The 25400-nt window shown below is 38.4% G+C and overlaps 1 protein-coding gene across 1 annotated transcript in view; it reads left to right on the forward strand.

The window, feature by feature from the left end:
• The window catches only part of PRKDC (protein kinase, DNA-activated, catalytic subunit), a 250915-nt gene extending 237543 nt beyond the window's left edge, over window positions 1-13372 (forward strand). Inside the window, exons 77-86 of the mRNA XM_037506810.2 lie at window positions 3564-3768; window positions 5000-5067; window positions 5642-5862; window positions 6397-6489; window positions 8732-8821; window positions 9020-9091; window positions 9167-9368; window positions 9954-10142; window positions 10761-10900; window positions 12254-13372. Coding sequence (XP_037362707.1) covers window positions 3564-3768; window positions 5000-5067; window positions 5642-5862; window positions 6397-6489; window positions 8732-8821; window positions 9020-9091; window positions 9167-9368; window positions 9954-10142; window positions 10761-10900; window positions 12254-12458 — 1485 coding nt within the window. The 3' untranslated portion in view covers window positions 12459-13372. The remainder of the gene's footprint in view (window positions 1-3563; window positions 3769-4999; window positions 5068-5641; window positions 5863-6396; window positions 6490-8731; window positions 8822-9019; window positions 9092-9166; window positions 9369-9953; window positions 10143-10760; window positions 10901-12253) is intronic.
• Window positions 13373-25400: the final 12028 nt, after the last annotated feature.

Raw genomic sequence — 25400 nt, forward strand, 5'->3', positions numbered from 1 at the left:
CTGCTTCTTAGCTATTATGAATAGTGCTGCCACAAACATCTGCATACAAGTTCTGGGGAGTCCCTCAGGAGTGAAACTCATATTTATCTTTAACTCTTCATTTAACTTATGCCTCCTGAGTTAGACTTGCAGGCTGGGGTTTTGTCTTGTTCATCTTTTCTCTCCAGTTCCTAATATACTGCTGATGTAAAACAAATGTAATTAGATAAATGTATGGTATAATTTTGATAAGTGGTGATAGATTTTGATAGGTCATTGCTATTCAGGGTAGTTTTAATTATAGATACAGAACTATCTGTTGCCTAAATTTGAGTAGGGATCTATCTTAAAAGTGAACATAAAAACATAAACCTCTGTACTTATTTTTTTTTTTTTTTTTTTTTTTTTTTTTTTAATTTTTATTTTTTATAGAGGCATGTTTTTATTTATTTATTTGTTTGTTTTGTTTTTTTGTTTATACATGCACTGGGTACAGTCAGAAGCGCGGGAGGGTGAGAGAATTCACCAGAGCCAGAGCGGGAAGCAGAGCAGGCAGAAGGACCGAAGTACACTGCTGAGGGGAGCAGCGGGCGGCAGGAGAGGTCTGCGCGCCATGTGGGACCCTCGCTGGTGGCCGGGGAGCAGCCGGGGATCGAACCGGCGCCGCCGAGGCCGCGGGCAGCTTCGCAACCCAGCGCTCAACCGCTGCGCCACCGGGGAGGCCCTGTACTTATTTTTATAACACATTATGCTCCATATCATATCAAACCTCTTTCACGGTAGTGCTGCACATTTAATATGTAAGGGTCTCTGTAAAGGAAATGCACATATTATAAATGTACTTAAAACTTAATTTACCAGCAGGCGCAAGGGGTTAAGCGCCACACTATGAAGCAATCTGCAGCCTTTGCAGCATGAGTTGGATCCCCGGCCGGCCAGGGCCAGGGAGCATCCCACATGGTGCGGCAGACCTCTCCTGTCTCACCTGCTGCTCCCCTCACCAGTGTATTTCAGTCAGTCTGCCTGTTCTTTTCCCCACTCTGTCTCTGGTGAATCCTCTCACCCCCCACATCTCTGGCCTGTACCTCAGCTCTTGTATGCATAAATAAATTAAAAAAAAAGAATTTATAAAAAAAAAAACCTAATTTACCGGCATTAATGAACCTTTAAAAAATCATTAGACTTTAGAGTGTGTCTTTGTTTTTTCCTAAACTAGTGATCCACATACTTTTTCTGTAAAGGTCCAGATTTCCAGCTTGTAGGTCTTTCTGGTCTTTTGTCAGAAGTCTTGCCATCTGCCATCCTAGTGTGAAAGCGCCCAGACAGTGTGTAATAAACAGCTGAGGCTGATGGATTCCAGTAATATTTCATTTATATAATAAAAACAGACCAGTGGGTTGGATTTGATTTGTGGGCTGTAGTTTGCTAAATCTTGTTCTAAACAAAGAAGCTGGTGCTGAAAAAGAGGTGACTTGCATTTTTGAACAGAGAGAAGTGGCAGAATGGAAGCTAGAACCACATTTCCCAGTCTTGTAGTCCCAACCCATCAACTATGAAAAGATTTTGTTTCAACTGTATACCTCTCTTCTATACCCTCTCCTAATAGACTCTACTCCTGGGTATACTCTATTCCAATCCCAGGCAGGGTGGTGCAAGTGTCACTATAATTCAGTAAGCTAGTGTAAGAATGTCTGCAGCAGTCCTATCCATTGCCTCATGCAGAATAGTTCTACACAGCCCTCATAAAGGATTGCACGTTATCCCTTTGAATTTATGATCACTCCCTTCACCTGCATGCTGGATGCTGTAAGATGCTGCCCTGAAATCTGTTCATTTAGATCCCTGTTCCCAGCTGCTGTGAGTACAGCTGTATTAGTGCTAACCCAGTGGCAATATCAGAGTGGCAGATACACACCACCGGCTGTGAGATTTGTCCTCTACCTTGGAAAGTCAATGCAGAATGTTCTACTTTATAACAAGTCAGTACATACTTTGCATTAATTAATTAAAAAAATCAAAACCAGAATTGCCTCAGATCATGTTATAGTATCTTTTAAGGATATTGTGCCATTCAGATGAATTGTTTTTGCTAGTTTTGTTTGGAAAATGGCTAACCTTTCAGTGTATTCCGAGAGTTTCAGATCATTTCAACACTTTTAATTCATGGATCAGAGAAGAAATCCGCTTTATATATGTCAGTGTTTCTATAATAGAGTAAAATAGAACATATCTTTCATTCATACCAGATTTATGTTAGAGGTTTGTTCTAACTTTGGTAAGAGCATTTCTAATTAAAGATGATGAGTCAATCTTAAGGACTATTAGTAGAGTTGGTAAATATTTTTGAGGTTTTTTTTATACTATTCCTCAATTTATTTTATTGAGGTAACATTGACTTACAACACCATATATGATGCAGAGGATCATATGATGTATAGGATCATATCTATTCAGAAATATGTTACCACACCACATCTACCACCAGGGCACCCATAGTCCTCCACCATAGTCCAGTGGATCCCCGCCACACTGCTCTCCATCCTTTCCCCTCCTGCTCTGGTAGCCTCATTCTACAGACAGATTTCCAGGGTACATTTTCAGTTTGTTTTTGTCTGATCCTGTTTTGTTTCTTTGTATTCCACATGTAAGGGAAACCATTGGTATTTACTGTCTCTCCTTTTGACTTATTTCACATAACATAATCCCTTCCCTTTCTATCCATGTTATTGCAAATGGCAAGAGTTCATCTTTTTTATAGCCATGTAGTATTTCATTGTGTATACATACATCTCCTTAATCTATTCATCTGTCCTAGGGAGCTTAGGTTGTTTCCATAAGTTGGTTATTGTAATAGGGCTACAATGAATAAACCTTGGAATTCATGTTTTTGCATTCTTTAAGTAGATACCTAGGAGTGGAATTGCTGGGTCATGGAATTGCTGGGTCATGCGGTAGATCTCTTTTTAATATTTTGAGGAACCTACTGGATCATAACTTAAATATTTGAATGGTGACTAATGCAAAGAAATATTTGATATATTTCAATGTAAAGTACTTCTAATAATAATTGCTTTTAGATGTACATATTACCTAAATAATGTTTGTTAGTTCATGACTCAAAATAGTGGCTTACTAGTAGAAATAGCATTATTATATTGCTTCTTTATTTTTTATGAAGAATTGTGGGCTGTTCATTTTATTGAATTACTCCCCTTATTTTTTTTTGCTTTTTACTTTGCTTCTAATTACTCCTGTTATCATAGTGATTCAGGTTAGTAAGTAGACAATGGTCACTGAGGTTAAGTGACTTTCCCAAGCATTTAAAGCCCCTAATAGAATTTATAGTTAGACATTATTTTATTAGAACCATATCCTTTCTGTCTTTTCAAAGGAACACAATGAAATTAACAAAAGGCAGGCTTCAGGTGTTTTATATTGAAACATTCAAGTAAAGCAAAACTGTAAACCTTAATTAAAAGTACAGAATAAACTTACATAATTGAATAGACAGTTGTTTATTAAACATTAAATTTAGTACCTTATCTAAGGATCAACATTAATATTGAAATTTTTATAAATTTCAGACTTTTGGAAAAGAATTTGATAAACACTTTGGGAGAGGAGGTTCTAAACTACTTGGAATGAAACTTCATGACTTCAGTGACATTACTAACTCACTGCTTTCAAAAATGTTCAAAGACTCAAGGCCACCTGGGAATCTGAAAGAATGCTCCCCCTGGATGAGTAATTTCAATGTAGAATTCTTGAGAAATGAGCTGGAGATTCCTGGTGAGTTCATCTTCAGAGTGACGAAATTGTACTTTAAGGTGAATAGTGCTATCATAGAACTTCCAGTTTTTGAAATAGTGATGTCAGGATTTTGACAGGTATCTTTATTTAAGAATTTAAAATTTCACCATATTTTTCATTATTAAGAAAATCTATAATTACTCTGAATTACTACATTTTACTAAATGTCTAATGAGATTATAACATTCCTGTTGATGGCAAATGTTCAGAATTTCTTGGTAACTGATAATCATGTATCTCCTCTGAACATCCCTATCCTTTGCTCGAATAACTTTTCTTCAGAAATATAATACTGGTATAGATGCAAATCATTTCTGGCATATACCTGTTAGTTCCATTTAAAGTGATCAGATAATGACAAATTCCTTCAGGAAAAAGGATATGACACCGAGGATAGAGACATAAGATGTTGGGCAACTGTGAACACAGCATGATTTTTCGAGGGCAGTCTTTGTACATTCCACATTCTTTCTTTTTTTTTTTTAAAGATTTATTTATTTTATACAAGAACTGGGGTACAGGTCAGAAGCATGGGAGGGTGAGAGAATTCACCAGAGCCAGAGCGGGGAGCAGAACAGGCAGACTGACGAAGTACACTGCTGAGGGGAGAAGCGGGCAAGGCAGGAGAGATCTGCTGCACCATGTGGGGTTCGCCCTGGCCGGTGGGGAATCGAACTGGCGCTGCAGAGGCTGCAGACAGCTTCCCAGTGCAGCGCTCAACCGCTGCACCACCGGGGAGGCCCAGTACATTCCACATTCTTTATGCTTTAATTGGTCAAACAACAGCAACAAAAAATTAATTGGTTATTCATGCTCATTCCACGGGATAAAAGAAAAGCATATTTGGAGAAATAATTTTCTTTGTTATTAGTAACAACTGTGCATTGTATAGTTAGTTCTAAGAAAAACATTTAACATGTTAACCTTGTAATGTGCAGCTAGATTCTCCTTGAGGTATTACAGTGTTCTAGCTCAGTGCATTATTTTTTCCTATTTGGAATTTTCTATTCTGGTAGAATAGGAAGTGAACTTCTACTAGTCAAATTGGGAAATAATTGCATTAAAAAAATGTAAGTCCATTTTCTTTAAATGAAAACTTTTACTAAAAAATTATGGTAGATTGGCTACTTTTTTCACTTGATCAACAATTACATTTTTAAATATGGGGTTCTATATAACAAGCTAATAAGACTTCTGTGGTTTGTCTTAGGTCAGTATGATGGCAAAGGAAAGCCTCTGCCCGAATACCATGCACGAATTGCTGGCTTTGATGAGCGGGTAGGTTCCAATGTTTGCAACTTGGACTATTGTTGGGATGCTTAGGATGTGGCATTTTGCTCTGCAGATATGAAAATATGTATTTGTCTATACTTTAAAAAAAAACCCGAGGATTAACTTTCCTTGTTAGTTTCAAATATACAGTTTCCTATTTCTGCTATTTATTGAATTTCCTACTAAAATGCTTCCAGTGTGTCAACATCAATCATTGTTAAAGATATGATAGACTCAAAGAATGAACTGTATGTGTATCAGTTCTAAAATATATGTGGAATTACATTAATTCTACATTTTGCTCATTACTAAAGATAACCACATTTGTGAAGTTATTTGTAACCAGAAATATGAAATTAATGTGAACACAACAATGGGATGTGAACGAGAAGCACAAATATGGCACTGACTCTAAATTCTATATTTGTTTTCTCTGTCACCTGAATTATCTTCAAAGAGAGGTCTCTTTTGGAGGAATGCATGCCAGCCAAACTTACTTTTCCCTTTTTGATGATGACATCTTAGACTGTTCTCATAATTTCTCAGACTGCACCTAAAAATATTTTCTTAATTTCAAAAGGTAAAAGTAATGACTTCTATCAGAAAACCTAAGCGTATCGTCATCCGAGGCCACAATGAGAAAGAGTACCCTTTCCTGGTGAAGGGGGGTGAAGACCTGCGGCAGGACCAGCGCATAGAGCAGCTCTTCCAGGTCATGAATGTCATCCTGTCCCAAGATGCTGCCTGTGGCCAGAGAAATTTGCAGTTGAAGACATACCATGTCATACCCATGACCTCCAGGTACAACCAACATGTACTAAATTATTATGTAGAAAAGATTATGTGAATAGGAATTCCAGTAGTAGGCCAAATCCTTGTTTAATTTTACTAAGATGGGGTTGGAAGTCACTTGACAATTTTTTCCTGCTATCCAGAAGTAGAAAGTGAATATTTGATATAACTTGGTAGATTTTGGGCAGGGTTATACAGATTTTGGGTTGGGGGCTGGGTATAAAGGTCTGGGAACACTAACATTTTACCACATGAACTAATGGTAATAGCATTTCCAAACTCAAAAATTAGCCTACCTAGTCATAGCAGATAGTGATGTTCTTCTTTTAGATATCAGGCAATCCTATTTTAGATTTCACAAAGACTGAAAGAATAAAGATTTCACAAAGGCTGTACAGAATTAATAAATCGTGATTTTCTTTGTAATATAGAAAAAATGAAGATTAGACTGGAAGAAATCCATTTTACTTCGATTCTACAAAGTTTTTTTCTAGTGAAGAAAGATCAGTTTGGATTTGTGTTCATAAACTTTATTCTTTTCAGATTAGGATTAATTGAATGGATTGAAAATACCTTTACCTTGAAGGAACTTCTTTTAAATAACATGTCACAAGAGGAGAAAGCTGCTTACACAAGGTAGTACTTCATCTCCAGCTTTACCCCAGCCAACCTGCTACTGTCCAGATGTAACCTCCTCCCTGAATAGAGTTGTTTCACATTCAGTTTCCTCCATATCCTGTTTCCAGTGACATTTTAGGTCTTTATTTTTGGGGTACACTCAGCCACATCCTGGGCTGTTCTTTAATCTGCCTTTGATTGGATGAATAAACTAAATGGAGCAGAACATTCTAAATAGCAGTTGCATATGTTTTACCACAATTTTTTTTAAAGTATTAACTTTGAAAAAAGAAAATTCTTGCAAGGAAATAAATAACATGATTGGTAGCAATATTTAAATATTTTCTATATGCTAAGCACTAGTCTCAGTTCTTAATATATATGAAGTCAGTTATTTCCTACAACAACCTCCAAGGTGAGAACTGTTATTACCTCTGTACAGATGACGAAACTGAGGCCCAAAGAGGTTAGGTAACTTGTCCTAGGTCACCCAGCATGTGAGTGGTATAGCTAGGATTATTAGTGATTAATTCTAGGTCATGATATAGTTGCTTTTTATTTTTTTGACATTTTTATATTTTCCATTTTTTTAAACAACATTGTAAGTCATTTCATTTTTGTTTCTGTAAAGAAAAATAAGGGCACTATTAAAAGTATTTTGAAGGAAGAGTTAAGTTCTAGTGACTAGCTACAGGATGAAGGAAGATCTTCAAGGCCTATTTTGTTTCATTATACTCTCATTCTTTCCTGAAAGTATTTGCATAAAGTAATGTTCTTATCAGTCAGGAATTTTTCATAAAATTAAACATATTCTTTTCAAACTCTTATTCCTGGGTAACAGTTGTAAATAGGACATTGTTTACCAACCTTTAATTCCAGTCATTTGAATCCTGTCTAAAATTGTTTCTGCTTTCTCCAGAGGATGGGATATGAGGAACAGTTCTTCCTAGGGTCAGAAATTCCTGCTCTTGTTCTAGTGCTTACTCACTCAGAACTTGCACACAATGGGAATCTAAAAAAGTGCCTTTCCTTTCCTCCTATTCCCATATCTCTATTTTTTTTTAGATGAGTAGGATAGTAACATAACATGCAGAAGGTAAAATAAGTATCAAAAGTTTGAGCAGAATTGTATAAATTGTTTCCCCCACTACCTTTTTAAAACAATAGTACTTACAACCTTTATTACTAAAACCATTGCTGGTTTTTTCATAACTTACATGTTACAGTTTTTCAACAAAGATTTGCATTACAGTTGTAACTAGAAGAGAATTTAGAGTACATTATTATTATTTAGATTAGACTATGAAATTAACTTACTTAGTACTTACTCTGAAATGCCCTTAAGTGATAGAACTACTAAGTAACATATAATGAAATTGCCCAAGGAAAACTTGTTATTTTTGACACATTATGGAAGACAGCTTTTTTTTTTAAAGACATTTATTTATTTATTTATTTATTTATTTATTTATTTATTTATTTATTTATGCAAGAACTGGGGTACAGGCCAGAGGTGCAGGAGGGTGAGAGGATTCACCAGAGACAGACTGGGAGCAGAACAGTCAGACTGACTGAAATACACTGCCGAGGGGAGCAGTAGGCGAGACAGGAGAGGTCTGCCATGCCATGTGGGTATCTCCCTGGCTGGGCCTGGAATCAAACTCATGCTGCAGAGGCTTTGGATAGCTTCACAGTGCTGTGCATAACCCCTTGCACCACCCATGGAGGCCCTGAAGACAGCTTTTCAAATTCAATTCAAATCCATTGTCATTTAAGAAAATACTTCATTATACTTAATGTGCAGCTGCATGCTGGAAATTGTGAAGAAAGTGTGGCACTTCTTTAAATCATGAGAAGACAATTAATTAATCTAAAATTAGTAATTTCTGATCTTTTTGCTTGTATTAGTGTTATGCTTTAACATTTCTTGCCTACTTTAAGTAAGTTATCTTCTTGTTAGGGTTCTTTTATAGGATCAGACTTTTAGAACCATGTGCCAAGTTTCCTTCTATATGAAGTGAAACATTTAGTATTTGATTACTTTGTGCTTAAATTTTTGCATAGGAAATAGCTTTGATTTCTTTAGGAGTAACTAAGAATGAATATATATTGAAATCCTAGACCTAGTGTACCATGGGTTTAGTGCTAATATTAAATATGATTAGAAGTAGTATTTATTGTTTCCTGCCTCTTCAATGACTTCAATGAAGTCTCGGTGATATTTGCCTCTTAAATAATGCTGATACCCTTTACTTGTTAGTGACCCCAAAGCTCCACCATTTGAATACAGAGACTGGCTGAAAAAGATATCTGGAGGATGTGACGTTGGTGCTTACATGCTAATGTATAAGTAAGTTTGTTTTTTTTTTATTTCCTAACTCATTTTTTCTCAAGTTGCATAGCTATTTTTGTTTCTTAGAAAATTTTGCCTCAGTGACATCATCAGAATCTACTTATTTGATTTGAGTTTCAGTATAAATGAAGAATTTTACATTTCAAGTTATGAGAAGTTTGTTCTAATCTAATGCTTCCTATTATTAAATCTTAGGGGAGCTAGTCGAACTGAAGCAGTCACATCTTTTAGAAAAAGAGAAAGTAAAGTGCCACCTGATCTCTTAAAGTAAGTTTACTTCTGATTTTACAAACTGGCTGATGGTGTCACAGATCCCACCAAGACCCTGTCTCCCTCCTGCAGGCGGGCCTTCCTGGCGATGAGCACGGGCCCTGAGGCCTTCCTAGCTCTCCGCTCCCACTGTGCCAGCTCTCATGCTCTGATGTGCATCAGCCACTGGATTCTGGGCATCGGAGACAGACATCTGAACAATTTCATGGTGAACATGGAGACAGGGGGCATGATCGGGATCGACTTTGGACACGCCTTTGGATCAGCTACGCAGGTATGCTCAACTTGCTCTCAGAGCGCTCAGCTAGTTTAGAACTGTCATGGGACTATGTATCACTCTCTGGAAATGGATAGTTTTTAAGAAGAAAAGACACTCTGGTTAGGTCAGATTTGTCATGATCATTAAATTTGACATTCTTGTAGAAAGGTATAATCTCAACTTCTTTTTTGGTATTGTTTAAATAGGTTTTAGAAGGTACGATGATATATCAGAGCCAATAATAAAATATGTTCCTATGGAAAGGAAAGAATGTAAGCCCTATATCAAAATTTGTCTTCCACAAGGAAGACAAATACAAATCTTTTCTCTAACATCAAACTCTGAATGTTTTAAATTGTACTTCTAAGTCTCTGTGGGCTACGTGGTCTTATGCACATGGTTTTTGTTTAGTGAGGACGATTGTTTGAATTTCTTTTGGACACAGTGGATTCACATCTATGTAGCTGATGTTAAGACAAGAGAAGTTCACATTCTCAAATGTGTGTAATAATTGTGGGAGGATGTTTTGTTCATGCCTATTACTTTGTGACTTTTTGTTAATGTATTCTATTTTTCTTGCATGTATATTTTCCTCTTTAGTTTCTGCCAATCCCTGAATTGATGCCTTTCCGTTTGACTCGCCAGTTGATCAATCTAATGTTACCAATGAAGGAAACAGGTGTTATGTACAGTGTCATGGTTCACGCACTGCGAGCCTTTCGCTCACAGCCCCATCTGCTTATTAACACCATGGACGTGTTTGTAAAGGAACCTTCCTTCGACTGGAAAGTAGGGTTGTTTCTGTGAACTTTCCGCTTTTATTACAATGTACCAGTGATTTGGTTGGCATCTCTTACTATATCATGGACTGCATCATCATCATGTCTACTAAAATACTTCCATTGTTTTGTACAGCATTTCTTGAAATTAGCACTAGGGGTCATTTGTCCTAAAAACCAGATAAGAAATATATAATCTTTATTTGGAGAAAATTTGTTGTTTCAATTAAGTGTATATCTAAATAAGAGAAAGAATATGCCTCTATTGGTGATATGGGTCTAAATTTCTCTCTGAGACAACTTTTAGTTTAAAGTATGTTTCCTGTGAGGTCTTCCTTGATTATAAAGACCAATAGTGCTTTCTTTAATCTCAGGGTTCTTCAAAATGCAGCCCCAAAAGAATGAAGCCTAGTGATGGCATACATTGTCAATAGAGATATTTTAAGCCTAACTGCAGTCCTCAAGTTCATTGTCACTGTTAGGTATATTATCATTGGAATTTGCATCAAAAGTTATAGAGCTCTCACCATTTACAGATATTTATTTAAAATGAATACTTATTTAACATGTTTAATCTGTGATCATATATATTGTTATAACAAGAACAAATCGTGTTCTTTTCCTTTAGAATTTTGAACAGAAAATGCTAAAAAAAGGAGGATCGTGGATTCAAGAAATAAATGTAACTGAAAAAAATTGGTATCCCCGGCAGAAAATACATTATGCTAAGAAAAAGTTAGCAGGTGCCAATCCAGCAGTTATCACTTGGTAAGATTGTAACCAACTAAAACATCAACATGTTACTGTTATTGAAGAATTATTAAATGCTGCAAAAAGCCTATGATGTTAGCATGATTCTTATTTTACAAATGTAAAAAGTATGGCTTACAGAGGATGAATTCTCCAAGACTAGGCACGGTTTGCATCTCTGAAACCTGTGTACTTGACCTCTGTCTCTCTGCCCTCTTGCACAATCTTTAGGCTCTGGTCAGCAGGAACATTCGTAGACTGTTACAAAAATATTTTTACATGCACAGGAAGGTTTAGGTTTTTTATTTGCTTTTGTTCCTTTATGTAATCTTAATGGGTGCAACAGCAACAAGGTGTGGAGAATACAGAATGGGCTTGTTAGATGAGATTCCAAATTAGGTTAACCTTTAAGTTAGCTTTTAAATTTTTACTGTTAAGGTCTAAAACAAATAGAAATTTATAGAAATGATTAATAAGGAGTGGGGAGAAATTGAGCCTTAAATGATAGTAAATGGCACTCTGTTGTCAGTTGTTTTTGACAAAGATACTGAAACCATTAATTGGTCTTCCCTACAAAAGACACTAGCAAAAGAATGAAGGTGAATCCCTCTCTTATACCATATGAAATAATTAATAAATAAATAAAAGATCTAAATATAGGAGTTGAAAGTATAGCATACTTTTAATATGTTATAAACATATAACATGCTGTTTATGTGTCATGTAACTGATAAAGTTCTTGTATGTTAAATTCACAAAATACCCTATAACTCAATAATAATAAAATGACAACACAATTTTAAAAAATGAGCAAAATACTTGGACATTTCTCTAAAAAATATATACAAATTTCCAGTAAACACATGGAAAGATGCTTAACATCATTAGTCATCAGAGAAATGTAAATGGGGTGCCACCTTCACACCCTCCAAAATTGCTCTAATTAAAAAATGGAATATAATAAGTGTTGGTAGTGAGGCTGTGCTGATATTTGAGCCCTCATGTTGTTGCTGGAGGGAATATAAAATGGTGCAGCTAATTTGGAAGACAATCTGGTAGTTCTTCAAAAAGTTAAGCATAGAGTTACTATTAGGCCCAGCAATTCTACTCTTTGTACACATGAGAGACGTGAAAGCATGTGTCCACGCAAAAAAATGTAGACAAACATTAATAGCAGTGTTGTTTGTGTTCTGTTTTTCTTAACAAATCAAATATCTTTTTTTTTTTTTTTTACAAATCAAATATCTTGACTTAAAAGTTGTGAGTAACAGAAAATATTATATCAGTGATGAGAAAAAATGTTTGACTAGGCCGCAAAGGGAAAATAAAGCATGGTTTGTGTTTTTTTCATCTGTTTAATCTCTTTTCCAGTGATGAGTTGCTTTTGGGCCATGAGAAGGAATCTGCCTTTGGTCATTATGTGGCTGTAGCACGGGGAAGCAAAGAACACAATATTCGTGCCCAAGAGCCAGAGAGTGGACTTTCAGAAGAGGCTCAAGTGAAGTGCTTGATTGACCAGGCAACAGATCCCAACATCTTGGGCAGAACTTGGGAAGGGTGGGAGCCCTGGATGTGAAGTCCCTGGGAGCCATCAGATAAAAGGCGTGCAAGTATTTAAAGAATCTCCTAAATTTTCATCTACAGCAGTCAATGAGCTGTTTTTCCCGAAGCACTGAAGAGTAGAAATCTGATAGTCTGCTAGTATGAATTTAATCAAGATTGTGATAGATAAATGAATATTGCTATAAATGGTTAGGTTATATTCAAAGGATAGGTTTATGATAAATACCCAGGCTCATGTAAGTCTTAAATCAAGAATAGAGCATATTGCAGTTGCTATGACAGATAAACCAGCTATCTTAGTAAATGGTGTAAGCATGAATATTCTGCATTGTGTTCTTATTGGTAATCATGGTACATTGGAAATAACACTCAGAAAGATTTCAATTGATATTTTAAGGTGTTTTTATAGGTTATTACTATTTTCTAGTTTTGACATTTAATAACAAAATTGTTCTCTAAAAGAGAGAAAGTATTTTGGAGAGATGAATACCTTGGTCTTACCATTCTAGCTGCTCTGATCCACAGCAGGATAACAGTTCTTTACATCCCAGACTTGGGATAATTTCAGAAATTCCAAGAAGGATGATAGAGCTCTGAGCAATTTGATTCTGAGAAAATAAAAGAAATCTCTATTTGAAATAAATCCCTTATTTAAGAGAATTTTCAAAGCATGTGTTCTGTAACAGCAAGCTCAAGTTATGAAATACAAAAAAAGTTTCCTTCACATTCACAGTATCTCTGCACTTCTCTAATCTTCCACACCTCTATAACTGTTTTCAGGTTTGCTTTGAACTTTTTGTTACTGTCTTCTACAGACATTTATATTTTGAAATTCTTGTATGATTTTCAGAAATCATAATCTTAAGAATATGGAACATTAAAGTTTTTTTTCCCCAAAATGGTGTGTGACTCTTTCACAGTTTCACAAGCAAAATAGTCTAATAAAATATTTTCTTATATTACATGACAAATGTATTCCAATAAATATATTGACTGTATTATGACATTAAAAATCAACCAAACAAATTTAAAAATTTTTAATTTTATTTAAAAATAAGTGGTTGGGCCTCCCCGGTGGCGCAGCGGTTGAGCACTGGGTTGCGAGGCTGCCCGCAGCCTCTGCAGCGCCGGTTCGATCCCCAGCCGCTGGGCAAAGGTCCCACATGGCGCGCAGACCTCTCCTGCTGTCTGCTGCTCCCCTCAGCAGTGTACTTCATCGTTATGCCTGTTCTGCCCTCCCCTCTGGCTCTGGTGAATTCCCTTACCTTCCCGCACTTCTCACTGTACCCAGTGCTTGTATAAATAAATAAATAAATAAATAAATAAATAAATAAATAAATAAATAAATAAATAAATAAAATCTTTTTTTAAAATATTGAAAAGATCAGTTTCTATTTAAAAAATTAAAAAAAAAAAAATAAGTGGTCATGGGCCTCCCTGGTGGCACAAGGGGTTAGATGCAACCTATGAAGCTATCTGTAGCCACTGCAGCACAAATTTGATCCCCCGCCAGCGAGCTGTCCACATGTCGCAGCAGACCTCTCCTGACTTGCCCTCTGCTCTCCTCAGCAGTGTATTTCAGTCAGTCTGCCTGTTTTGCTCCCCACTCTGTCTCTGGTGAATCCTCTCACCCCTATGGCCTGTACTCCAGTTCTTGTATGCATAAATAAATAAATCTTTAAAAAAGAAGCAAAAATTACTATGGTCATGTATGCAAAAACCCAGTATATACATACCATAGTTAATGTTTTTTGCCACAGCTCCCAAACCTCTACTTTGGAGTTGAAGTTGATTATAGTACATTGTTGATTGTAAATTAACCATAATTTTCACTTGAGTACTTGTAATGTACCTGTGTTCATTCATTAGATCTTCAAATTACGGGAAATCCTGTGTTTTTTTTTAAGATTTATTTATTTGTTTATATAAGCACTGAGTACAGTCAGAAGCGTTGGGGGGTGAGAGAATCCGCTCTGAGAGAGCGGAGGGCAGAACAGGAAGACCGATGAAGTACACTGCTAGGGGAGCAGCGGGCGGCAGGAGAGGTCTGCGCGCCATGTGGGACCCTTGCCCAGTGGCCAGGGATCGAGCTGGCACTGCAGAGGCTGCGGGCAGCTTCGCAGCCTAGCGCTCAACCGCTGTGCCACCGGGGAGGCCCGGGAAATCCTGTTTTTTAATAACTTTTCATCTCAATAAAACTTTACTGTGTGAATGTGACTGTATGAGTTCAGTCTCAAAATAATCTACTTGAGCGTTCTGTCAGAATCTGTGAGAGTGCAGTGAAAATGAGTAGTTACTCTGCACAGCATTCATGAGAGGTTTGCACAGTCAGTCACGATGATGCGCGCTCATGACATTCCTAGGGTTTGCAGTTTTTATCTCACAGGTTTTGTATCACATCAATCCATTCTCTCCTTGCCCACAGTGTTTTCTTTCCGAGAAGTCCCTTGGTAGGTTATCTGCTTCCCTCTCACCAACTTCAATATTCTTTCTTTGGCACTCTTGGAGGTTTTGCTACTCTGTATTTAGTACAGGTATCATTTTCATTAGGTTCTCTGATGTTCTTTCAGCTTCATGGATTTGTCTGTTCCTTTTTCAGGTACAGGAAGTTCTCTTATTTCTTTAAAAAATTTTCTGTTTCTTTTCCTCTCTTCCCCTTCAGGGATACCACTTTTCTTATGTTACCTTTCTTCATGGAATTGCATAGTTTTGAAGTGTTTTGGTTTTTTTTTTCTTTTTTTTTTCTTTTTCTTCTCCCACTTACTTACTTGTATATTCGCATTCAGATGCACTAATTCACTCTTCCATTTGGTATATTCTATTTCCAAAGCTTCCATAGTGTTTTTCAACTCCTCTATTGATCTTTTTACATGCTGCAATTCCATTATTTTCTTATTTAGAATATAATTTTCTTTTCTTCTTTATACAAGCACTGGGTACAGTCAGAAGCGCGGGAGGGTGAGAGAATTCACCAGAGCCAGAGCGGGGAGCAGAGCAGGCAGACTGACGAAGTACACTGCTGCGGGGAGTAGCGGGCAGCAGGAGGGGTCTGCTTGCCATGTGGGACCCTCACCAGGCAACAGGGGATCGAACTGGCGCTTCAGAGGCTGCAGGCAGCTTCGCAACCCAGTGCTCAACCGCTGCGCCACCGGGGAGGCCCTAGAATATAATTTTCAATCATCTATTCATTGATTTTGTTTTTCAGGACATTTGTTTTTCTGAAATTTTTTGTACATTATCTGTGTCTTCCTTATGTTCTTCAAATTTATCATGTCAAATTTGAATTCAGTATCTAACAGGAAGAGCAGATAATGCACCTCTTCGTGATTGGGCTCTGTAGATAAGTTCTCTTTATGTGGCATAATGTTCCCCTGGGGACTCATGGACACTTGAGTTTTCTCTCTCCCCATTCCTTGCTTTCATGGCCACACTGCTGTGGGTGGGGCTTCTGCTGGGCATGGCTTCACTCCCTACATTGGATCAGGTCCTTACTGTTGGCTCAGGGGGTTGCTGATACCCAGGGCCCTTTGGTTCTTGGTTGGGGGTGGCACCATCTCCCATTCACTAGTCCTGTGTTTCAGGGTCCTTAGCAGTGGGACTAGGGGTTCCTAGTACCTGGAGGGGCTTTGGGGCCTTGGCTGGGAGCTTGCACTGCCCCTTTGCACTGGGTGTAGGATCCAGGGTTACTTACTGTCAGGACTGGGATGTCACTGGTTACTGACTGGAGGTTGGTAACGTTAGGTAGTTGGGAGCTTGTGTTGCCTCCCTTGCACTGGGCCTGGGTTTGGTGTCCTTGCAGTGGGACTGGCATCACTGGTGCCCTGCAGGGCTGTGGGGCCTTGGCTACTGTTCCCTTTTTAAAAAATCTGTTCTTTTTTTTTTAACAGCTATGTCAATATGCCTATCACCATGGTCACTTATTCTTCCACCTGGTTTGCCCTTCTATAGATACTCTCTATCGCTTTCTTCACCTTATTTATTGAGTTCTTTAGCTCTAAAATTTCTTCATAATTTCAACCTCCTTGGAGAATAATATTTTGTTCATATATTTTATTGAACTACTGCTCTGAATTTTTAAAAATAATTCTACATAACTGCTATTTTGAAGTAAGTTAGATCAAATATTCTATGCCTTTGAGCTTGGCTTATTGTAGGGTAAATGATTTTCAGGCTTTTCTGCCCTCTGGCCATTAGGATTGCCCTGCCTGATGGTGGCACCTGCATTTTGTTACATTGTTATATTTAGTTGTTTATTACTGTGTGCCATGGCTGCGGTATTTAATATTTGCCAAGAGAAGCAGAGGCAAGAGAGAAAGAGAGAGAGGCAAGAGAGAGAGAACACCAGAGAGCCCAGCAAAGAGTGAAGATTTGCCAGGGGCTGAGAGGCTGCATGTGGAGCTTGTCTCCACAGATTCCCCACCCATGTGCATGTGCAAAAACCCTGAGGATTGGGGTAATGGCAGGATAGGCACAGTGCAGGTTCTCCATGACCCAAGCAGACAGGGTAACGCGAAGAGAGTCCTGGAGCCCTCAGTGGCTTTTGCAGGCTTTTATTGAGATTTACCAGGCACACAGCAGGCAGGGGTACTGGGGGGCCGGGAGGCTGGCCGGCCTCCCAGCCCCCAGCAAATCTTCACTCTTTCTGGGCTCTCCAGCGTTCTCTGGTGGTTTCTGCTTTCGCTCTCATTCTCTCTGCTTCTGCTTGTGTCCCTGTGACGCCGCCCTTATAAAGCGCAGTGTTAGCCCAGGTGTGGGTACACTTACGCATGTCCACACCCTACTCCAGGTGCCCGCCATCAGGCATGCATTCAGGACCACAAGGATCCATCATCAATCCTAACGGTGGGAAGGCAGAAAAGCCTGATACTTTACTTACCCTATACTTACCCTACAGTTGGGCGATTACCCCCAAAGAGTGCAGTATTGCCAATCCAAGAGTGAGTGCATCCTGGGGGTGGATGCGGTGTGTGGCTTGTGGCTGAGACCACAGTCGGAGAAGAACAGGAAGCCTGATGGCTCCTGGTGTGTGACAGCAGATGCCTGTGTGGTTCCCCTCCCTCGTATGAGCAGTGCCTTTGGCAGCAGAAGTGGTGGATCATCTGCTGGTGCCAATAATCTTGTCTTTTGCCACTAAGTTGATGCCCTGTCTGGACTCATTTGTGTTTTGTTGTATTGTTTCATTGTTATTTTCTTTTGTGGGCCATGGCTGGAGTGTTTACATGTGCTAAGGGAAAATTGTATATAACTCATATGTATACTGCAGCAAAAAAACCGTGAGGGGGTAGATTATAGGGTAAATGATTTTCAGGCTTTTCTGCCCTCCCGCCATTAGGATTGCCCTACCTGATGGTGGCACCTGCATTTTGATACATTGTTATATTTAGTTATATTGTTTGTGTGCCGTGGGTGCGGTATTTAATATTTGCCAAGAGAAGCTGAGGCACAAAAGAGAGAGGCAAGAGAAGAGAGAGAGAATGCCAGAGAGCCCAGAAGAGTCCCCCCCCCCCCCCAGCGCCCCTGCCTGCCATGTACCTGATTGCTGCACTACATGTAAAAGCTCATTAAAAGCCTGAGAAAGCCACAGAGGGCTCCAGGACTCAGCTTTATCTGTCTGCTCCGATCATAGAGATCCAGCTCTGTCCCTCCCTGCCACTACAGTTATGGACATTTGTCATTTGCTTTTTGTGATGCCATATTTCCCTGATATTTTTATATTTATTTTGTTTATAAATTGGTGCTTTCACACTTGAAGTAGAAGATACCACTTTAATTCCGTACTCATTGCCTTAAGCAGACATAGTATTATCTGAGTTTTCCCTCTGTTTGTGAATGGGATCCTGCTCTTTTTTTTCTCTCTGTTGTGTTCAAATCTTTAGGCATTTCTGTCTTCTCTGGTTCTTACCATTCACTAGGTTGTCTGTCGGAGACCTGCTTTCCAGAAGGTTTTGCTATAACTCAATTTATAGTTTCTTCTTTGTCCCCTGGTGTTTTCTGAGCAGGCTTCCTATCTACCAGAGCTCACTTACTGTATTTTAAATTATTTTTTATTGAGGTAAATTTAGTCTACAACACTGTGTATGTCTTAGGGATACAGGTTCATACTTCTTCAAATGTATATTGCCACACAGCATCCATCATCAAAGCACCCATAAACCATTGCCATGACCAGTGTTCACTTTGGTGGTTATACTGAGGCGTGCACAATAAGCCAGGAGTATAGTGTGGGGAGATGTGGGCTTATCACTCAGCTCTGTGGTAGGAACATCTCCAAGGGAGTCAGTCATTCAAGAGAATCATGGCTGGAATTTCTGAAGAGTGCAATACTTTAATACCTATTGAATATTTTATTTGCCTCTTTCCCAATATCCTCCTCCTCCTTAGTATTCTGGGTATTGATGGAGAGAAATTGATTTCTCCAGCTGTGCCCCATGTGGCTAGGGTAGTGACACACCATGCTTTCTTTCATATATATATATATATATATATTACATCATTGTTCATTTTTAAACAATGTTTGCACCCCCCACTCCCTCAGATATAGTCCCCATAGAATTTCCTTCACCAGTGCATCCATGCCCATCACCACAGTCCCCTGTGTTCCTCCCTCCCTCCCTCTGGTCCCTCTCCCTCCTCCTCCCCTGCAGGATGTCTCTGGTTTATAATTGTCTCTTTGTTTTTGTTTTGTATTGTTATTATCCCCCACCCCCATCTTATTTGGTTCCACTATATTCCTCCTATAAGTGAAACCATCCAATATTTTTTTTCCTTCTAGCTTATTTCACTGAGGATAATTCCTTCTAGCTCCATCCATGATACTGCGAATGGCATGAGTGTATCTTTTTAGATTGCTGAGTAGTATCCCATTGTATATTTATACCACATCTTCTTGATCCGGTCATCTATTTCTGGGCATTTGGTTTGTTTCCAGGTTTTACCTATTATAAATAGTGCTGCAATAAACAGAGGGGTACAGGTGGTTTTTTGAATCTGTTTTTATGTCCTTTTGGGTAGATCCCTAGGAGTGGAATTGCTGGGTCATATGGTAACTCCAGTTTAGTAGACTGAGAAACCTCCAGACAGCTTTCCATAGTGGTTGGACCAGGTTGCACTCCTACCAGCAAATGTAGGAGAGTTCCTTTTCACCACATCCTCGCCAACATTTGTTGGTGCTAGTTTTTTAAATGTGTGCCATTCTTACTGGTATAAGATGGTATCTCATTGTGGTTTTGATATGCATTTCCCTGATTATGACATTGAACATTTTTTCATATGCCTGTTGGTCGTTTGCATGTCCTCTTTGGAGAAGTGTCCGAAGTGTCTTTTAAGTTCTTCTGCCCATTTCTTGACTGGATTGTTTACTTTGCTTTTGTTGAGTTGTGTGATTTCTTTGTATATCTTTGTGATACTTCCTTTATCAGTTGTATGGAGTGCAACGATTTTTTCCAATCAGTGGGGTGTCCCTCTGCTTTGGTTAATGTCTCTTTTGCTGTACAGAAGTTCTTTAGTTTGATGTAATACCAGCTGTTTATCTTTTCCTTCACTTTCTTTGCTTTGGGTGATGAGTTAAAGATGTTACTGAGATGTATGTCTTGTAGTGTTTTACCTATATTTTCTTCTATATATTTTATGGTTTTGGGTCTTATGTCTTCTTTTATCCATTTTAAGTTGATTTTTGTGTATGGTGAGAGGTAGTGGCCTAGTTTCATTCTTTTGCATGTGGAGGTCCATTTTCCCAGCACCATTTATTGAACAAACTGTCCTTGTTCCATTGCATATTCTTTGCTCTTTTGTGAAAGAATAGTTGACATATATGTGTGGCTTTATTTCTGGGCTTTCTATTCTCTCACTACCTTTGGTCTGTGTGTCTGTTTTTGTTCCAATACCATGCTATTTTAATTATTATGGCTTTGTAGTTTAGTTTGAAGTTTGGAAGTGTGATAACTCCATTCTCCTTTGTTTTCGTCAGTAGGGCTTTGGCTATTTGCATTTGTGTGTGTGTGTGTGTGTGTGTGTCCATATGAATTTCATCAGTATTTGTTCTATTTCTTTGAAGAATGTCATTGACATTTTTATAGGAATAGTGTTGAATCTGTAAATTGCTTTTGGTAGGATGGCCATTTCAACAATGTTAATTCTTCCAATCCATGAGCAGGGGATGTCATTCCATTTCTTCATGTCTTATTTTATTTCTTTTAACAGTGTTTCATAATTTTCTTTGTATATATCCTTTGGCTCTTTAGTTAGGTTTATTCCCAAGTATTTGATTTTTTTTATTTCAACTATAAAAGGGGTAGTTTTTCTGATTTCATCTTTTTCGAATTGATTGTTGATTGTGGTTTTGATTTGTGGTACAGATTTTTGATTGTTGATTGTTGATTTGTGGTACAGAATTTTGTGTGTTGATTTTGTGTCCTGCTACTTTACTAAACTGGTTAATTGTTTGATTAGTTTTTCTGTGGAGTTTTTAGGGTTCTCTATGTATATTATCATATTGTCTATGGATAGTTATAGTTTCACTTCTTCTTTCCCTATTTGGATTCCTTGTATGTCTTTCTCTTGTCTTATTGCTCTGGATAAGACCGCCAGTGTTATATTGAAGAGCAGTGGTGGGGAGGAAATCCTTGTCTTGTTCCTGATCTTAAAGCAGAGGCCTTCAGCTTTTTGTCATATATTTGTCATATATGGGTTTTATTATGTTAAGGTATGTTCCTTCTAGCCCGAGAATTTCAAGGCCCTTCATCATACATGGATGTTGGACTTTGTCGAATGCTTTCTCAGCATCAATTGATATTATCATGTGGCTTTTATTTTTCTTTTTGTTGATGTGTTGGATTATACTCATCAATCATACTTGTGTCCCTGGTATAAATCCCACTTGATCATGGTATATTATCACTTTGATGCATTGTTGGATTCATTGGCAAGGATTTTGTTGAGAATTTTTGCATCAGTCTTCATGAAGGAAATTGGCCTGTAATTTTTTTTTTTGTGTGTGTTGTCTTTATTTGGTTTTGGTATTAGTGTAGAACATATTTGATAGTGTTCCTCCTTTCTCAATTTTTTTAAAAGAGTTTGTGTAGCATAGGCACTATTTCTGAATGTTTGGTAGAATTCATTTATTAAGCCGTCTGGTACTGGACTTTTGTTTGGGGGGAGTGTTTTGATTACTGCTTCAATTGCACTGCTTGTAATTGGTCTGTTTTGGTGTTCTATTTTTTTTTAAATCTAGGTTTGGATGATTATATCGTTCTAGGAATTTGTCCCTCTCTTCTAGATTGTTGAATTTGTTTGCATATAAGTGTTCATAGTAATCTCTGATTATTCGTTTGATTTCCACAGAGTCTGTTGTGATTTCTCCTCTTTTATTTATAATACTATTTATAAGTGTTTTCTCCAGTTTTTTCTTTGTGAGCCTGGCTAGAGATTTGTCTATTTTGTTATTTTTTTGAAGAACCAGCTTTTGACTTTATTGATATTTTGGACTGTTTTTTTAATTTCTGTTTTGATTTATTTCTGCCTTGATTTTTATTATTTCCTTTTTTTCTGCTGGTTTTAGGGGTTTTTTTGTTGTGATTTTTCTAGTTCTTTGAGATGGGAGTTTAGGTTGTTTCTTTGAGTTCTTTCTTGTTTCTTGATGTGAGACTGGATTGCTATATATTTTCTTATTACTGCTTTTGCTGTGTTCCATACATTCTGGAAATTGGTGTCCTTATTGTCATTTAACTCAAAGTATTTTTTAAATTTCTTCTTTGGTCTCCCCATTAGTCCAACTCTCTTCCAGTAGTGTGGATTTCAATCTCCATGAGGGGGAGGGTTCCTTGTTTTCTTTTCATGATTTATTTCTAGTTTGATGCCTTCATGGTCAGAGAATATAGTTGGAATGATTTTGATCTTAATGTATCTCCTTTTTTAAAAGATTTATTTATTTATGCATACCAGAGCTGGGGTACAGGCCAGAGGTGAGGGGGGCAGTTAGAGGATTCACCAGAGACAGGGTGGGGAACAGAACAGGTAGATTGACTGAAATATACTGCTGAGGCTAGCAGCAGATGAGTCAGGAGAGGTCTGCTGCACCATGTGGGTATCTCCCCGGCGGGCTGGGGATGGAACTTGTGCTGCAGCAGCTGCGGATTGCCTCATAGTGCTGTGCTTAACCCCTTGTACCACCAGCAAGGCCCTTAATGTATGTCTTGATGTTTGTCTTGTGGCCCAATATGTGATCAATTCTGGAGAATGATCCATGTGTTCTTGAGAAAAATGTGTGCTCAGATTTTTTTGGGTGCAGTGTCCTATAGATGTCTGTTAAGCCCAAGAGTTCCATGTCTTTATTTAGGGCTCTAGGGTCTTTGTTTATTTTTTGTCTCGTTGATCTGTCGATTGGTGAGAGTGGAGTGTTGAAATCTCCTACTATATATGCATTTTCTTTAATGTCTTTTCAGAACTGATAATAATTATAATACTTGTCTTATATATTTTTGTGCCCCTTCATTTGGTGAGTATATGTTGATGAGTGTTATATCTTCCTGATGTATTGTCCCCTTGATCATAATGTAGTGTCCATCTATGTCTCTTTTTATCTTTTTTAATTTGAACTGTATTTTATCTGATGTAAGTATAGCAGTTTCTGCCTTCTTGTTTGGTCCATTTGCTTGTAGTATTGTTTTCCAACCTTTTACTTTCAGTCCATGTTTATCTTTTGTAGTTAAATATGTTTCCTGGAGACAGAGGAATGTTGGATTTTGTTTTCTAATCCAGCCTGCTACTCTCTGTCTTTTTATTGATGAGTTTAGTCCATTTCCATTTAGAGTTAATACTGATATGTTGGCATTTGTATTTGCCATTTTTTTGGTCTTTTTGTGATTTTATTCCTTCCTTTATTCTGTTCTTATTCATTCTTCTGTTGCTTTTGGCTTTAGAACTTCTTGTAGAATTTTTTGGAGTGGGGGTTTAGTTGTAATGAATTTCTGGAGTTTCTGTTTGCCTGAGAAGCTCATTATTTTTTCTTCAGAGAGGAAGGAACGCTTTGAAGGGTAAAGTATTCTTGGTTGCCATTTGCTGTCGTGAAGTTTGTTGAATATGTTACTCCATTGTCTTCTTGTCTGCAGTCTTTCTTCAGAGAGGTCTGATGTCAACATGATTGGTTTTCCCTTATAAGTCATCTGTTTCTTCCCCCTTGCCAGTTTCATTATTTTTTCCTTGTCCTGGACTCTAGCAAGCTTCACTATTATGTGTTGTGCTGTAGTTTTCTTTTCATTGTGGTAATGGGTGTTCTCACTTCTTGTATGTCTATATTCATCACCTTTTTCATGCTTGGGAAGTTTTCTTCAATTATCTCCTTGAATAATTTCTCAGTTCCTTTGTCTCCCTCACCTTCTGGAATGCCTATAACTCTTATATTTCCTCTCTTCATGGAGTCTGGTAATTGTCAAAGAGTTTCTGCATTCTTTTCCTTTGTGCTTCTCTCTCCTTTTCTGATTCTTTTTGTTTCTGTATATTCAAGAGTACTGATCCATTCTTCCATTTCATCAATTCTGTTTTCATTGCCTTTTCCCAGAGTTCTTTATCTCCTCCAGTAATCTTTTAATCTCCTGCATTTTGTTTATTCCCTTTCTTATGGTCTCATTTTCATTTTTCAGTTTTTTGATTATCTCATATCATTTTTTTCTTTTTTGCTTTCTTTTGCTTTTTAATCATGGTGATTATTTTCTATCTGACAGGCAGAGAAGTTCTTCCATGTCATTGTTGGGATTAGATGATTGTTTTTCTTTTTGTGGTGCATCCTTTCCCTGCAGGCTTGCTTGGTTATTAAATATTTTTCCTTCTCCCTGCTGTTTGCTTTGTAATTAGTTCTGTGTGTTGAGACATTGTGCCACTGGTGTTGGCGGGTATCTCTTTGGGCTGCTCCTTCAGAGGTGTTGGAAACTGTTTATGAGACTGAGTCCATTATTGTTAGGCCAAAATTCCACCAGGGTATAGATGCTGTGGCTGTGTTGCTGGGCACTGTACCCTCCCTCTGTATTTACTCAGTTCCAGCAGGGAGTCTTGAAGTCCCTGCCTTCCAACTATCAGCTAGTTGTGATTTGGGTCTGGTCATTAGGTGGCACCAGACTTGTACTTTCTGATCTGTGTTTTTTCCCAGTAGTTCTCTGGGAAATGGAGCGGGGGAGCACCTCAACACAGGGACTACTTCTCACTCTGGGTGCTGTGTCTCCCCTGTGTTCACCCAGTGCTGTGCCTGCAGCTATGCGGATCCCACATCCTGAATTCTGTGCTCTTGTTTCCAGTTCCAGGGCTCTCAGATCCAAAACTCTGGCTGTCACCCTTTGTAGTGCCCACTGTTATGGTATGTCCCACACCCCAGAACCCGTGCCCAGCTTTCAGTTCCAGAATGCGAGCTGTCATGTGGGATCTTTAGTAGTCTTTTTCCTTGCATTGTTTTCCTTCTCACCCCCATTTGCATGGCCTACCCTCTATCAGAGCTCAAAGGTAGTTTTGGAATCCCTGGCTTCCTACTATCAGGTATTTGGTTATTTTGTACTGATCACTAGGTGGCACCAGATACTCTTTCCTAGTATCCTTGCAGAACTGTGCTTTTTCCCTGTAGGTCTCCAGGGAATATGGGTGGGGGTCGGTGGGTGGTAGCAGAGTGGAGTGCCTCAAAGGCGTAGGCTGCTGTGTCTGCCCTGTGCCCTGCCATTGGGGGATCCCATGCCCGAATTTCATGCCCTAGTTCTCAGTTCTGAAGCCCTCAGATCCAGGATGCAAGTTCAGTGCCCGCAGTATGGCACTTTTTGCACCCTGATTCCATGCCCGGGTGCCTGGTTTTGATTACCCAGTGAGGGTCATTCACTTCAGTGATGGCTCCCACGCATCTCCCCATGATCCTAGGTTGAGGGCTTGGAGACCTGGGCAGCCGCGATCTGCTTATGCCTTTCAAGTGCCCACACAGGCTTTT

This window comes from Talpa occidentalis, unplaced genomic scaffold (genome assembly GCF_014898055.3).
Source record: "Talpa occidentalis isolate TD23 unplaced genomic scaffold, MPIMG_talOcc4v2.1, whole genome shotgun sequence".
NCBI classification, from domain to species: domain Eukaryota; kingdom Metazoa; phylum Chordata; class Mammalia; order Eulipotyphla; family Talpidae; genus Talpa; species Talpa occidentalis.